Genomic DNA, 17,424 nt, shown 5'->3' with positions numbered 1-17,424 from the left:
CTGAGGGTAAATTAGAGCATGTAAATGCTGAAATTGAACAAATGGATACCAAATTGCATAAAATCAACAATAAATTAGAAACACAGCAGGCCGAAAACGATAGTTTAAAGTCAACCTTGTCAGACTTATCATTGGAAACCAAACTGGAAGTAACTGACCAGAAAATTTCGAAAATTCAAAACGAGATAGCAAATATTCAAAAAGAAATGACAAAATCTAGTCGCGAAAAATCAGAGGTAACCTATCCTTTCCCCGGTAGCGATTCCTCAGAAATATTACCCGCTATAACAACTACCCGTGGCGCAGGAAAAGAAAATTTAACGTCAGTTGATGCACGGGATATTGCGACTCACTACCCCATGTATCAGTCAGAACCAAAGTCGTGGTTCAATTCCAATAGTGTGCCGAATCAGTCGAGTGTTGTGACGACTACGGTCACTAGCGTGAGTGCTCCCTCCTTACATGGAGGTATACAATCACATAGCGTGTTGCCGGGAAGAGGAGATGGGTGCCATTCTGAGTCGTTGTTCATGGGTGCGATTGGTCCGGGGATGGAGCCCAACATACTCAATACGACCAACAGAATCCCTTTCACTTACATGGGTAATTATAACACCGCTACGACGTCGTCGGTGGTAAATCCGGTGACGACTCCGATTGTGCAGGATAATATGTTAATTCCCACTAACAATTCCCCTACTTATGTTAGTATGAGCTCTAAAGTTTCCCTCTGGGATATTGAACATTTTCCCACTTTCGATGGGAACATTGCGAACTGGTTACCTAGTGTTTTCCTGCTACCTAAAAGGTGAACTCACAATTTCCAGAATCTTAAACTTTTCAACTGTACTGAGGACAAAAAACGGGAACTTCTATCTCAATACCCAAAGTGAATGTTACACTGTCTCATTTGAGTGTATGAGTGAGTAGTTAGTTTATTAGTATTAATACATGTTAATTCTATTCAACAAAATTTTGTTATTCAAACAAAATTTTTTTTAACGACGCCGGGGAACTGTAATATGCCATTACAGTCTAATGAGATTATGTTTTTAATATGAGGGTGCCCGAAATTTTTTGCACCGACTGTACCTGACGTTTAACAAAAAATTTCTGGCTGTTCATATAATTCGTAATATTGTTCATTATTCTATTTCAAATTAACATGGAAAAACTGTAAAAAATTTCATTGGGAATTATAGTTTTGGGAATCAATATCTTTATTTATATTTTAAATTAGTTATAAGTCTTGTATGTGGATGTGTAGATGGATTATTACAATTCCTACGGTGTCAGTGCTATCCGAAAATATAGATCCACTATTGGACGGAACTTTTCAGATCAAATAACCAATCTAAAATTCGACAGAATTTGCAGGACCACCCTTCACCTCTCTTTTAGATACCTAGGTCCTTCTAAAAAACTAGTTTAATCCAGATTTTACCAAATTTTATTAGTTTCAAAGCCCCACCGCCAAAATGCTTAGTTTTGATTCGCTGATAAACCCACGCTATGATATTAGGGCGCAATTATTCCATTCCATGCCTGAAATTGTGGTCGACGACATTAGTTTTTTTTTTTTTTTTTTTTGCTTCGTAAATGGACTGATTCCTGCAGTGGTAAACATCAAAATTCAGGTAATATTTGGATTTTATTAACATGAAAAATCACTGGAAGTCTCAAGGAGCCATAAACTATTAAATTTTTCGAACAACACTGGTTTAAAAACTGAGAATAGTAAGTGCAAGATACTGACGCCATGATTTCATCTGCCGATCGATATGGACAGGATTCAGAAGTATTGTGATTTCCGTTTTCTTCCTAAATCCGTTTCTGAAGATCAGTGTTTCCCTTGATATTTCTACATCCCAATTTTCCTACTAATTGAGGGTTACAAGACCTGTCCATTATAGATTTGTTTATGTAGTTAGCGAGTGATTTTTTTTTTATTATATACATGGCGGTATTTAATTTCTTTGTAGTTAAGATAGGTAGAATAATGCACGTGTAAATTTACAGTAGGGGCTCCTATCTGACTCCCAAATTGGGAGTACGGCTTCCAGCGGGATGAGTTGAACATTTAGTTTGTTTCCGGGTTCCTGCCCCTTCAGGGCAGGGGTCCTATTGTTAGCTAATACTTCGATATGTCCCCTCAGGGCATTGATTAAACAGGTTAAGTAAAGAATGTGATTTAGTGAATACAAGGGCCAGTTGGCCCTGTTTCCTTTCTTCCCCTTTCCTTTCATAGAGCCGATTTAAAATGGTAAAATATGAATGTTTTCTGTGTATATTTATTAGTATAACATGTATTAATGTAGTGTGTAGTATGAATGTGGCATGTATGTGTTCGTAATGTAGAAACATGTTCTAGTAGTAGTAATTGTGGTAGTTAAGTGATGAAAGAGTGTGTGATATAATTAAATATGGACAGTGTAGTATTTACTATGTGATAATTTTTCATTATTCCGTCATTAAGTGAACTCATACGCAATATTTAATAGTGAACGTAATATAGTATAATAATTCCGTGTACAAGGTCACATTCAGTTGTTCAAGGGTTGATTATATCGTCGCTAGCCCTAGTGTCAAAAGTCAGTACTAACCGCCATTCTTCTGTCGAGATGCTTAGTGATTTAGATTTCATGAAATTGACCTTTCTTTCCGAAATAAAACCTAGAAGGTATAATTCACAGCCCATATGAATGTACAGTTAGGTCAAGTGACCCAAAATTAATATATTCTGAAAATTTCAACATTCTGCCTAGTCTAGAAATCGAGATATTTAAATAAATAAACAATACGTAAATTTTTAACAGAAGTCGGGCGATATGATGCTAGTTCTTCGCTTTGAAATTATAATAAATGTCCATTTTTTCTTCGTGGCTGCAGAAGCTCATTGTTGCTGCAGAATTTTATAAACATTAAATATTATCGCGGATAATTCTATTTTCAGTGAACATACGTAGGATTTTTTTTTCGTTCTTAATAAAGCTACCAGGTATTACATAGTATTGTGTGTGTGTGAAAGAGTCTTGAGTTCGAGTGAGGTTGTCGTGCGGTGATCGGAATGGGAAATGTTTGTAGTGACTATAGATTTTAAAGTGTTATGATGAAATGTGTAAATAGGCTGGGCGTAGATAGAGGAAACAGGGTGTTTGTAGAATATAGCGTCGTGGCAAATGAATATTAATGTGAATATGAATATAAAGTGTATGAATATTGTAGTAAATGAATATAGAATATAGGACACCCATATAGTTAAATATATAGTAGCCCAGTGAATACTTCGCCGTGTGTTGATATATAGATATTGAATAGATACGTGTAACTACAAACATCTCAGGTTCTGACCCCTGCACCATGATATCACGCGGACCGGAGGGCGATATATAGTCGGACTACGGTAATACTTTGTAGTTTTATGTGTTATAATAATAATCAACCATAGTAATACCATCTGATAGAAGGGGTAGCATCATATAATCGTTGACTAGACATATTGAATAATAAATTATGAAAAGACAATAGTAGCTATAGAACGGGGCTGTAGTGAATTATATTTTCTGGTCGGTTTTTTAAAATAGAATATCCTGCTTCGTGAGATTTTTTTTCCTTCACGTTACCTACTCGGGCTAGCTTACAATGTTCATGGAGGCGACAGCTCTGACAGGGTTACAGAATCAAAACAATTAATTATTGAAATTTATATTAGCGTACCCGGATGTCGACCCCTAGTCCCTTTAAGTATTTTCATTTCTTTTCTTAGTTTAATTAGACGAGGGAAATTAACGACATCCCAGACTGTGGCGTGTCTGCGCAGGGTAGCTATCGGTGAGGTTTGGCATAGAAATCACCGATCCAAAATTCAATTTATTTAATTTTTTTTTTAATTTCGGCAAATCATTAGTTAGGGATATCTTAGATAATACTTCTATTCTAGTTTCATTACTGTCCTCGAACCTTCTTAGTTTTTCTAAGGGGTCGAATATTTTTTTTTACTTAGAGATTTCAAAATTGGGGACGCAGTTACCTGGTCCCTTTCCCCCTCTCCTTTTATCCTGCTGGTCTGGGCCGGATACGGGGATCGGATTTCAATCTTACAAGCAAACTCTTGTGGGATTGGGATCTGATGGACACAGAACTTGCATCCTTGGCAGCAGGGCGCCCCCCTTGAGTCTACGTATTTGAGTAGACCACCCTTTTTGGCATGTTAAGAATATTTTGGCTATGGATTTTGTTGAGAGCGAAATTCGACTTCTATCTTTGTAGCGTTAGTTATTTCTCACTTAAGTCTTTGGCGCCCCTATTCTTCGTCTTCCTTCTTCTCTATCCCTCTCTCTGTCTTCATTACTTCAAGATTTTTTTTTTCAAATTTTCAACCTTCCCCCCCCAAGATTTTGAACTTGTTGCTTACGATTTATTTAACGTACAACTCTGATCTGAAATTACCAGCTGAGACGTTGCAAGACACGATTCATGGATGAAGTAGATAGTGATTGGGTCCTCCATCACATTTTGACCTATCGCCGAAATGAACAAAGACTTAGTATTTGACGACACTCCGATTACGTTCTTTCACCGTCGTTCGTCTTAAGTTTTTTTTTGTAATCCGTTGGTCACTTTCCTTTCTGTTTTGGTTTTCGATTACTTTGTAGTTAACCTGGGCCCAGAAATTGTACTTTGGTTTATCTAGTTATATCTTTAAAAATGCTCTGTGTTACGTGCCTGCCTCACAAAGTTTTTTTTTCATTATTTAAGCACGAATTGAATATATAAAAGTGGAAAAATTTATAGATGCGCGGTATCAGGTAGAAAAGCGATTTTCTTTTTCATATGTAATGTCGGAAGTCATTTGTTTTTGGACAATGTTTGCAACCTTGTAAAAAATTTTATTATTGGGGTGATTAATTTAAATGTGTGCGCATTTATTGAATATATATATATATATATATATATATATATATATATATATATATATATATATATATATATATATATAGAAATGAATACGTCGAAATGTATATGTACTTAATATGTGAATATGATTTTAAAGTAAAAGTATGATATTAAATGTATTATGAATATATGTAAGAGCGCTCGTGTCTGTCCCCCCTAAACGTGTATTGGTTGCTATAGTTTGCCAGTGAGTTTTCCGACGAATTTGAGAATGTAGATTTTGTCATGAATACCGCCGTGCACTTAAGTAATTTTCCTTTTCTTTTGAATAAATGTGAATGATACCTCATGTAATTATGTAATGGCATGTATTGAAAAGTAACGGCAGGTCTAAACGTAACCCACATCATAACGAATATTATCCCTGAACTACTAACCTAAAACCATTGTGGAAAGTGTACCTTGAATCCTTCTCACCTACATGTGTATCCTATGACTTGACCAGTTTTTTTTCCTTCTATCCTCAATTTGAACCATCATACTCCGTACACCTGTGGAAGATTTTTTTTTCTTAAATCCGAACCATGCATATAAACATATACGAAAGTGATCCTAATGAAAGGTCTCGTGAAGTGTCCCAGTGTTGGATAAATAACTTGAAATTATTCGATTAATAAGTTTGGAAATAGACCGTCTAAGAGGAGAAACTTCCTCTAGTGAAAGTGATTTTCTCGAAATCCCTAGATGGGTATAAACGTAGCAGTGTGCGATTGCAGATACAATCTGTTAAGAGTTATAAACCAAATATAGTCGATGAATGGTTTTTTTTTTGTAAACCACTAGATATATATATATAGATATATATATATGTATAAACACAAATTAAGTTAAATGGAGCGAAACGTTTTGGACACTACGACTAGTGCGTGAGTTGTGATTTGGACGCTCAAAATTATTAATATTTTAATATCTCGACGTGAGGTAGAGACTCATATAAGTTTTAATACACCTAAAAGTTTTTTTTCTTTCCTCTTTGTTCATAATTTTTTTTTCAAGTGAAATAAGTGTCTTCTTTGCGTATGTCGCAAATCATAATTTGCTTTAGCATGCCTAAGATATGATACATGTAAATAATTTTTTCCTTTCCATTTGTCAATATGATTGAATATATAAAGATTTACTAAAGTATAACTTCATGTACTCTATTAATATATAACCAAGAATTTGTGCATTTAATATTTTCTTATAATTATATGTTTGTCTTTTTTTCACTATGAATGTAATAAACTATTTGTACCCTTGTAGTTAGTTGGTTTCCTTTAAACATATATACACTGTCCTGAGTGAGTGAGCGTGTGAATGCATGATAGATTTAATTTAAGTAATTTTAGTGATATCATTTGTCATATTAACATCTGTAATATATGTGTCATGTTTTAATATATGTGTTAAGGTAAATAACCTAGGTCATGAAGGACCGCTACTAATGGTTTAAATCGGCTCGAGGAGTGAAGCAAAAATAGCAGGATAAGCCTAAATACGACATCTTTCTTCCAGGAAGTTGAGACTTCGATTGATACGACACATAAATTTATATTGAGTTTATAAGTTTGATTTTTTTTTCTTGGCTAATTCATATGTGTGGTCGATCCTAGAGAACAGAGTCCAGATGCTGGATGGTTATCAATCACCGGTTGGAATAACTTTACAAAGAATTAAATTTCACTTTTCTCATTTCCAGGTCTAGGTCTGGGCAACCCCATGATCGTGGTGCCTGGAGCTAGGTCTGGGTGGTATGAGGGAACATGTGTCCATTCCGAAGCATTCCAAAATTGATTAGTTGTTAATAACATTTAGAATGATTCATCTTTTGAGGACTTTCCCGACCTTTTACTATATTTCCGGAATTATCCAGTAATCTGTTTCTCATTAAAATACCCTATTTCTTTTCTTTCTTCTTTTCCTACCTCCTTCTTTTACCCTTCTACTTTCTTCTCTTTCTTTCCTATTTCTGAATGAAAGAAAACGGAGTCATGACAGAGTAGTCGCTATTTGCACGGTCAATAAGTTGTTTCGATGAGTTTTCTTCGGGAGTCCGATATGGAGTAATTAACGATAACAAGAAAGTTTATTGAAATTTACTGTATTGGAAAATAATCATGACTTCAATTAGTAGATGATGTTTCGTAAATCGTCCTCGTTAAAGAGAATTAATTTTAGCGACTCCTCTACATTGCGCTTATCTTTTCGTTTACTTTGTTTTCTTTCAATATTGGCTAACCGTGACAGGATCTGTTGCCCTGGAAACGGCGGTTTCTATGGCAACGGACAACGTTTTCGTTCACTCTAGCATAAAACCTACTAAGATTGAAGGTTCCACATGCCGTGTTCTTTATTTTCCTTGTAATGTTTTCAAATAGAGAATAGACATCGCGAAATCATTTTGAATATTTTTGTATTATCATAATCTTGTGCATTATAATATTTTGTACGTTATATGTGGGTATACATTATACATAGTGATAATTTAAAACAATGTTTTCTGTAATTTTAGTATCCTACTAAGGCAGACTGAAAATCAATAGCACTAAGTGCTCTCACGCTGTATTCCCATGTAGAACGTGTCAGAAACTCAAATTGGATCATCTTTGACTTCTGACAGTATTTGAGCCGGGGAAAACACTTATGGCGTAACGCGAATTGCATATATGGCAGGCGTCACCGACTTTGGTTTCCCTCATTTTACACCAAGTTGCACCGCTAGTATCAAAGCATGGTCAAACTATATTATAGGTGGGCCGGTGATGCTTCTATGGTAGAAAATAGAAGGTGGTCACAAACACAAAGCAAAAATATTTGAATTCGAATATTTCCGACGCGCTTTTCGCTAGAAATTTGAAGAGCAAAATACATTGTTTCTTCTTTTTGGTAAGGTCCTTCAAGCAAAGTATATTCATATTTTGTTTCACTCTCGTAACTTAAGTCCAAGATATGGACACTTTTTGATTTTCGAATTTTCAACATTAACTTCGAAATTCGAAGGGATTTCAAGTTGATTTTCTGGCCAAAGTTACCTTTGGTATAACCACAGCAATACGTATAAGGATACTTTTCACCGTCGTATCCGGCTATACCCTTTACTTTGTAGAAGTGGCGATTTTAGCTTAATGTCAAGCCAGAATCAACACTTTAATCTGTTAACAACTTTCTGCACGTAACAACACTAATGCTGTGCTTGTAGGATTAACCAGCACTTACGTAGCACTATCGATTGGTATATACAACAAGAACAACAACGAAGTTTGGGGAGGAAGGTCTGGACGTTTCGGATTCCGTGTGGGTATACCTCTGACCTAGGATCGGTCCAGGAGAGGTGCCTTGAGTTACCTCATTCCTTTAACCATTCGAATGGAAAATATGAATGTTAATCTCCAAACTAATTTAATCTCCGTACTAACTATTGTAAAATTATTGTTAGACCACAATTGAAATTCTTATTTAAAGTATTATGTTTCTTAGTATTTTCTGCATGGATGAATGTACTGATTGAATTAAATACGCTCTTACCATCGTAATATCCCTCTATGAGATCGCCATTGTTTCCTTTGTCGTTGAGAGCGGAATTTCCTCTCCGTAGAATACGGTTGTCGGCTGGAAGTTTTCCAGATCTCTCAGCCTCATAGAACAACAAAGCCTTCCCCAATACTTCTGCGTAGTTGTATTGCGCAGCTGGAACAATAAGAAGAAAACGCTAATGAGTACGTGTTTACATCTGGCATAAAAACTCGTGGTTGGATTTGTTATTAAATACTTTTTCAGCAGCAATGAACCAAGCTATAGGAAAAGACCTTTAGTGTAAAATGGAATCAGTATTGCATTTGAAGCGCTCTACTATACGTCGGGATCCCACGCACTAGTAAGTATACTAAATGAATATCATGTTGAATCGTAGAAACAATAACAATTTTGTTAAATGATGATAGTGAGACAGTGACACATAATCGTCAGTGGTTTGGTTGCAAGAAACACATTTTATTTGCCTGCTATATATATGTAGGTCAACAACAAAAGTAATTTTCTCCTCGTAAATCAATATATCCTTGATTATGACGGTTACCGTAAAATAATTGCGTATGTGGAATGTAATGAGGTATAAAGTGAGTTAATTTCACGATGTAATTTCTGGAAATTATATAATTTGAGGTACCGTTCAGATTCTATGTATGATAAATTATGTGGTAACAAGCATTAGATCTGCGCCATTTAGTCTAAATGGAAGTTGTAGCTTCTTTCCTGTTCTACGTCTAACGTAGGACAGAGATTATTATTAATGTCAGAAGAAATTTAAAGAAGAAATTTACAGAGTTCTAAGAGTGACTGAAGTGCATTCAGAAGGAATAGGTTCATATTTAAAAAATAAAATAAAATACAAAAGTCACATATAAACGATAACATTTTCAATCATTGTTTTTTTTTTTTTTGTTTTTTTGGGGGGGGGCATGTGGATGGGAGAGATGGATCCTAACAAAATTAGACGTTTACGGTCTTCACATTTACATTTACCATCATAATGAAGAACAGATACAGATGTATACTATACATTACAAGGATGGTGAAGGTTACAAGATTGACAGGTACCAAAGCATAATCGTGAAAATAAAGGCGTTGAAGTGTTAGTAGGAACATGATGTAAGAACTATTATGATCCGTAGACAATAGTGACCCTTGACAAGCGACGAGAAAGGGATTAGGAATTATCCACATTCAAGACAATATGACGAAATGAAGAAATAAATCGGATCTTTATGCAAAGAAAATTGTCTAAGTTAGATGGTTGTCGGAAAAAGTGAATTTTCGACTATTAAGTTCTAATAGTGCGAGAAAGTTACATATTTGTGTGCTTATAAATGCAAAGCATTGAAAAAGTTCCTGTATTTTATCTTTAGTTTGCGCAAAGGGTTAAAGTTTGAAAAAATGTCTGAAAGCAAAAATTATTGCTTTAAGGCTATTTTTTTTTTTTTTTTTAATTTTTCGTTTCTAATAGCACGAAATTACTTTATTTTATATCTACTTATTCATGGTCAAAAAAATCAAAATTACGGCGGTCCATTTAGAGTCCACGTACATGGTCTAGAATTAGTGGATTTCGGTGAAAATTTCATCTTTTTTTTTGCAGTGTTACAAACGGACGCACCCTTGTATTAAAATATGTAAACAAGAACATTATTTACTCATTTATTCCAGAGAGATATTTTGTATATATTCAAATTTGATACCAAATCATTAGCTTGAGCTATTCGCTTACTTCGTGAAACTATTTGAGCTAAAATTACCCAATCTCCTCACGTGGAAGTGGCTGCAATTCGAGCTTCATCCACGATTAACCCAACCATTCAGAACATGCTTAATTCTGCTGTTTCAGTGTTGTCAGTTAAGGGTGTCATCTTGAAATTGTATTTCCCGTCATATTTAGGTATCAAAGATGCAAATGTTGCTCGAAAATAGTCATCTCTGTTAGTTTCATTATTCGTCTTGGAATTCGTGAGATAATCTGTTTGTAGGGGAAAAAATTGAATCTGTGTTCCCCCTTCGCACTTGATGGATTCTCTCACTACAGTAAATTTCACGTTTCTACCCACAGTAGTATGACCTGAACAATTATGAATGAATCTTTTCTATTCCTTTACGTGGTGTACCTATGTATAGTAATAGAAATGCATTAACATTGAATTGAATGAAAGAAACAGAATTACCAGCAACATGAGCAGCTGCGATGAGAAACAGGCAAACATTAGCTGGCTTCCACATGATGAGACAAGGTAGTTTCTCTCTGCTCCGAAGGGTATTTATACTTTGAATGATATAAGATCTTACGTAATTCAACCCCCCATTCTTACTAAAAATGATATTCTTTTGAAACAAATGTAAATATATCAAGAAGCTTGACTTTTGTTTCTATCTGATTGTGCCATTCACAGATAAAATTAAGAAAAAATGCAAATGAATTGTTTTTTGAAACAAAACAAATAAACTGGTGCATTTGATAATAACTTCTTGGTTTGTATATCTTGTGCTTGATGTTATGAAAAATGTTAAAAAAACAAGATAAGAATAAATTTTAAAAATGCACTTCAAGTACTGGATATGAGAGAGGTATAACTTGCATGTTTGATTTTGAAAAAATACGTTAAACATGATAAGGTTACTTGACGATAGAAGCAGGTTTAAAATATTTGTACTTAGATATAAAGTACGAGGTAATTATTGGGATGGAACTACTTAATGGCTTACAAGCTTTTTTTTTTTTTTTTTTTTTGCAAAAAATGAAATTATAAATTAGGATCATTTATGGTAGCTGCGATGCACTAAGCATATTTTCATCTTCGCAGTTTCAATTTACCTGCGTCGAAATTATTGTACACCCACAATACTTTCTTTTTGTTTTCTTTCTCATAATTACAATACTTTTGTATCTCAAACGTAATTGGTATTCTGTTTACTTGTCCAAATAGCTGCAAGTTCGCAATGTTGAGTTTCCACAACTTTCTTGGGGAATTCCTACACTTATTGTTGGGAGTTCCAACACTTTTTTTTTAAGTAGTTTCAAAAGAACAAAATGTAGCTATACAGGTATATATGTAAGTGCTGCGTGGAAATAACACACTTATACATTAATACAGGGTGGCCCAAAAGTAGGTACACAGTCAAGTAGTGATCAACTCATTGCATTTTGTATCATTTCTTATTGTTATCCATCATGTAGACTTAGTTTCTTTATTATTTGTTCTTAATGTCTTTTTACTTATATCTTAAGCTCGGAACAGCCTAAGTAAATAAACCTATAAGGTAGAATGTTGTACTTGATGAATGCAGAAGTGCATACTTACTTTTAGGTCATCCTGTAGATTAGAAGACCTTTAAAATTTGAAGAAATAATGTAAATTCTGATATATATATATATATATATATATATATATATATATATATATATATATATATATATATATATATATATATATATATATATATATATATATATATATATATATATATAAGGCGGTGAGAAAGGGACCACATCCATATAAAAAGCATTGCAGAATCTTGTGTGGCTTTATTGGAAATAACAGGTATTTGAAATAATGTAAGTGTTGGAAACGTTGCTGCTCTTATACAAGCTTTCCTAAAAATATTTCCAAAACGAAAATACACGGAAACTTCACGAGATGCTAATGAGCTATCGAAAAACTTATCTTCTAAAGAACTATTTTTTTTATATATATCGGCGTGTTTTCTAGAAAAGTGACTCTCACAAACCAGGCCAAAGTGAACCACTCTCAACGTTAAAAATTCATATATATCGTTAATGATAAAACTTAATATAATGTTATGCAGGCGAAACTCCTTATTAAGTGATAAATGGCTAATATTAATATGAAAACTAAGGTAAGTAATTTTCAAAAGAATGAAAACCATAATTAGGGATGGTTAAATAAACACTGAACAGCATGATGTACACTCTATAAAATATATCACATTGCAATCACCTGCTTCGCAGTTTTTGAAACCAAGGTCAAATCCAAATTTTGCTAGTGTTTTAAAAGGAGTGCATTCATTTGTTCACTGACCAGTCTTGACAAATGCATATTGCTAAAGTCACATATGACATGGACAAAACTGGTTTAGCATACATCATATAATTTTGCTTACGCTGCCCGTTAATAAATGCCAATGTCAGAATGGTATATATTTTGGGATAATGGGTTAGAGGCCTCACAAAATTCTTCATTGGGCAAAAAACGAAGACTCAAATGGCTAACAATATTTTGCACATTGATTGGGTTGTCATTATTATTTTTGGTATCCACTCTTCAACTCATGTGAACAACTTTATTAGTGAATTGTTCTCAATGGTCCAAACCAGGAGATTCAAACCATCAGTACATGAAATTGGCCCAAACATATCTTCTATGAATTGACTTATCTTCTATGAAATTGGTACAAACATATCTTCTATGATAGCCCTTGTTCTCCATAGTATCGCTTCGTGTTGCTCCAAATATCGATTTCGGTGGCTTCAGCATGCCAGGTTCAAACGCTCTTTATCACTTGAATGCATGTAATCTGTTTCCTGTTAGTTTGTACTGGAACCGATACTGGTTAGCGTTAAAGACTTGTGAAACTAGTTCGCCTTGTCGGAGACTTTCGCAGCAAATTCATTGATTTCTTGTTCAAGGTTTATTTCTTCTCCTACTTCAACATACGTCAAAAATGCAGTAATCTTGCGACTAATTGTATGGTATTGATTTTTGGAATTGTGGATCCAACACGTAGATGCAGAAAACGGAAACTTGTGTTTTGCTTCAATTTTAACGGCCAGTTTGAAGGTCTATATCATGGTTGTCAATACTAGCGTCTTGTGCTGTGAAAAAGTATCCTCTTGTACAGTCAGAAACAATATTAATTATTGGTTGGAGGTATAAGAAATAAATGCTCCAACCTAAGCCTAATATTGTATCTGACTGTACCTGCTTAATAAATTGTCACGGTTTCTATCTTTTGTAAATTGGTCACGTAAACTGTGTATGTCTTTAGCTGTGTATGTATATGCATTTGTTTTGGACGGCTTTATTTGAATGTACTTTTGGTTCGCCACTTCTGTAAGTGTATCACTAACATTTAACGGCAGCGTTCCTCTTTGCAGCTGTTCCTTTCATTATTCCTTCCTGGGAACCTGTAGGAGAAATCACATGCATTGGAGCATCTAACGTACCTTCTTGCTCAGAAAACGGTGCGTGGCTTTTTTGAGGTGATGAGATCCATTGCTTTGTTGAAACGAAAGACCTGAAGTGATACTTAAGGTCTGAATCATATCGAATGACGTCAGAGAAAGTGAAAGAAACACATATACTGTAATCGCATTTGTTAATTATCAATTGTAACATGAGTCTGTGAACCCTGCCTGGCAGTGTTCCTAAATTAACTTGATGCCATTTACTTTCATTCATTCGTTGACAAATACAAGAAAACAACTGCAACTGCGATCTGATTTATTGTCATAACTAATGAATAGAATGATGGTCACATTTAACTTAAAAAATCAAACACTTAATGTCAAACTTTAACACATCTACTGTTGTCAAATGTAGATCTGTTAATTTGAGTTTGTTTCTTTCCCCGTTCAAGGAAAAATACGCCTCTTCGGAGAACAAAATGTTCAAAGGGTGTTCCGGGTTGCTTGCCAATTAGTCTGTCGTTCATCCAGCAAACTGTATCCGATGATCTGGATCGTCCTCTGTGAGATACTGGTTCATCTGGTTTCTATATGAGTGTCACTTGTTAAGGGAAAGTATCCTTCGTATGGAAATTCGATTGACTTCAGATGAATGCAAAGACAGCAACAATGGTTGTGTCACGAGGCGACATTTTCAAACGACCATTGAGAGATTTACCAGACACAGGTCCTGTCTCAGGATCTACTGATGATATTGGCCAAACTATTGTAGAAAATAGGCTATCTGTCTGCGTATAACACCTTAAACTCAGCGCCCACTACATAAGAGCCAAGATTCCCTCAAGATTATGCTCTAAAGATTCCTCCCTTGTCAGCAACACTTATAAAGATAAAATAAGTCATAATTAGTGAACGGAAGTGATAGGACAAAATGGTCAGCGTCATTGTTCAGTCAGTGACACACGTAAAAATGTAACAGACTATAATTAGCGTAGGTTAGAGATGGGACAAAACAGTAACCTGCATTGCACTCATGCGAAAATCCTGCATATAAAACATGTGTCGATCTTCTGATTTCATTGACAAACTATACAGTAAAAACAGGTTAAAAAAATTGAATTTCAAGTACTAATTATAAATTTATTATAACTAATATTCCGTTTGTAGTTACCGAGTGAAGAGTAATTTCTTAATCTCATCGCCTCGAGTTAGTCGTTCGTTTAAAATTTTTATGGCTCTCAGTGTCATCTGATCGTATTTTTTTGTGTAGTTAGTAGATTATTTTTCTAAAAAAATATATATATTAATTAGGATATATAAAAGGGCAATCAGACGACTTCAAGGTGCAAACTTACAAACAAAGCTTTCATTTTTAGCTATGTTGAAATATTAACATTCAGATTCAGGACAAAATTCTACACCTACTGGATTAATACCCTTTCAAAATTTTCAGGACTGCATTGGTCACTGTCTTACTCAATCTAAGACGCGTGAGAGGTAAATAATGTCTTCACAGAAAACCATAACATATATGAAAGGCTTGTCACAGGGTCGTGACGACACAGAAAGAGTTGCGACTACTGTCAGCCTGTTCAGTTCACAATAGTAGTCAGCGCTTCGTTGCTGTGTAAGTACCTTCGCTCCTCACGATATCTTTGATTTCTCACTTTTATATCTTTGGTGTTAATCGTTCTCCAAAATATTCGTAAATGAGATTTTCATCGTTTGATAGCAAGACTAAATGTTTCTTTTATTTTGTATTGAATCCGAATTAGTTTTGCTACAGAATTAGAGGATATTTAGATGTATGGCATAGATAGGCGTAGTCCTCTTGCCTCCAATTATTAGAAAAAAAACTAGAACATGGTACACTCAACTATGTTTTACACTATGGTGAAAGCTTAAGTCGGTTCTTTTCATTTATAATAAATTCTTTTCCAGAATTTTTAGTCTTTCAGAGTGATCTACAATTTCACATGCTGCACATTAGTACACAACACCATGAAGATTTTCAGATAAATTAATCTTTGAGTAAACGCTAGATCTAAAATTAATTTAAATAGTACTTAATTTAAAGTTAAATACAGAGGTTGATTCATTTATGTTAAGTTGAAGTGAATATGAAACTGCACCGCGCATGCGCAACCAATCGCCGTGAGATAGCCAAGAGACAACCATCAGTATCTCGTTAATCACACAGTAGAGCAGTGTGGTTGAACGTAGTCTGATGCCGCCGAAACTCAACAGATTCTGGGAGGGATTCATTGTGGCTCTTTCTGACGCTAAGTTCACGATCAGTACGAGTTATATGAATATACAGGGTGTCCAGAAAGTCCGTTGCCACCCCTAGAAATCGCAAACGGTGAGACAGATACCAAAACAGGAACACACGTTTGCCATCAATTCAAAAGTACAATGCATCAAAGTAAAAAAGTGTTGTCCCAGGGTCACCCACAGGATCCCAGGTGAGTTCAACTCAAAAATTACAAATGGTAAGGGGATCAAGTAGCATAAAGTTGGAAAGCTGTTGGGAAATGAAAGAAGACGGTAGAAGTCTCGAATCTCTAAAATTACCTTGTGCAAAATGGTGGCCGGTCAAAATGTCAGCAAAAAACATCATTGTAAAGTCTATGGCCACTCCAAAAAACCTGAAACTTTGAGACAGATGTGAAAACAGCAAACCACGTTTGTCATCATTTCAAAAGTACAATGATTGAAAGTAAAAATATTTGTCCCAGTATCCTCCCCAGGGTCAATGACGTTGCATAATTTTCGTGTAGATCATGCGATGACCACTCATATTCACCAGATGGTATTAGCGTTGTGTCATCCATCTGAAAAGAAAAATATTGATGATAATGCTTTTACAATAATTTTGTGTTCCTTCTGTCGTGTCTTCTTTTTTCAGCTCGCAAAAATCAAGATTTAGGATCAAAAATGGTTGGAAAATGAAAATAGGGAAAGTTCACCCTGTTTGACAAGTCTTATTATAAAATACAAGTAAAAAGATGTGTAGATAGATAACGTCTGAATTCTGACAGCGGCCAGTCTTGCCTCCCGCAATCTTTCTTTTTCCGAATCATATAATCGGATTGTCAACTAACATAACTTTGAAGATATCCATTCTCCACATTATTAGATGAACGATCATTTCTCATTTTGTAACTTCTTTCCCTCCCCTACCAACTTTTTGAAGATCAGTGAGGAACAATGGTGTGAATGAATCAGGAGAGATTGTGTCTGCACCTTCACGAGCAGAAAAAGAAACCCTGGTGATTCTCCAATACCTTAATTTGTGTTTATTTTTAAATTATTTCCAGCGTTGTCACATTTATTTTTGAAATGTAATATTAATGAACTACAAGAGCTAAAGTGAACATGTAGTATTAGGGTAGGTTAACATCTGGAGAAAGTTTGAACTGCATAAGACAAATAGTTTTCATAATATTTTGGAAAGAAGTTCCAAAGAAGTTTGGAAAGAAGTTTGGACTGATGATCACAGCTCAAAACGTTAGACACGGCCTTAAAGCGAAATCGTCTTAACGTGGAATGGGACCTAAGATTAGTGGTGACAAAACTTATTCCAGATTTCAATGCAATTATGGAAAAACACAAAGAATTTCATTCCTCACATTAGTGACCCCACATTTGAAAACATCGTTTATCAAGGGAATTTCCTTTTTAAAAAAAGTCATTGATTTTCAGTCTTGAAAGTTACTGTATTTTCAATTGAAATTTCGTTCACTAGGAAACAATCATGTATCTATAGCATAAATTACTTATTGTATTATTTTTCT

At 34.7% G+C, this 17,424-nt stretch overlaps 1 protein-coding gene across 5 annotated transcripts in view; it reads right to left on the bottom strand.

The window, feature by feature from the left end:
• LOC145683947 (endoglucanase E-4-like) overlaps window positions 1-17,424 on the bottom strand; it is a 428,679-nt gene that overhangs the window by 39,433 nt on the left and 371,822 nt on the right. For 4 of the 5 annotated variants that reach the window (XM_081755655.1, XM_081755652.1, XM_081755651.1 and 1 more), the window contains exon 2: window positions 8,464-8,625. In XM_081755655.1, the coding sequence (XP_081611781.1) occupies window positions 8,464-8,625 (162 nt within the window). Of the gene's footprint in view, window positions 1-8,463; window positions 8,626-16,201; window positions 17,197-17,424 lie in introns of those variants that run through there. The other variant, XM_081755654.1, reaches the window with a different exon arrangement.

This window comes from Thermobia domestica, chromosome 4 (genome assembly GCF_964235325.1).
Source record: "Thermobia domestica chromosome 4, izTheDome1.hap1.1, whole genome shotgun sequence".
Lineage (NCBI taxonomy): Eukaryota > Metazoa > Arthropoda > Insecta > Zygentoma > Lepismatidae > Thermobia > Thermobia domestica.
Note: the sequence above shows the minus strand (reverse complement) of the source record. Positions and strands in the feature narration are given on the sequence as shown.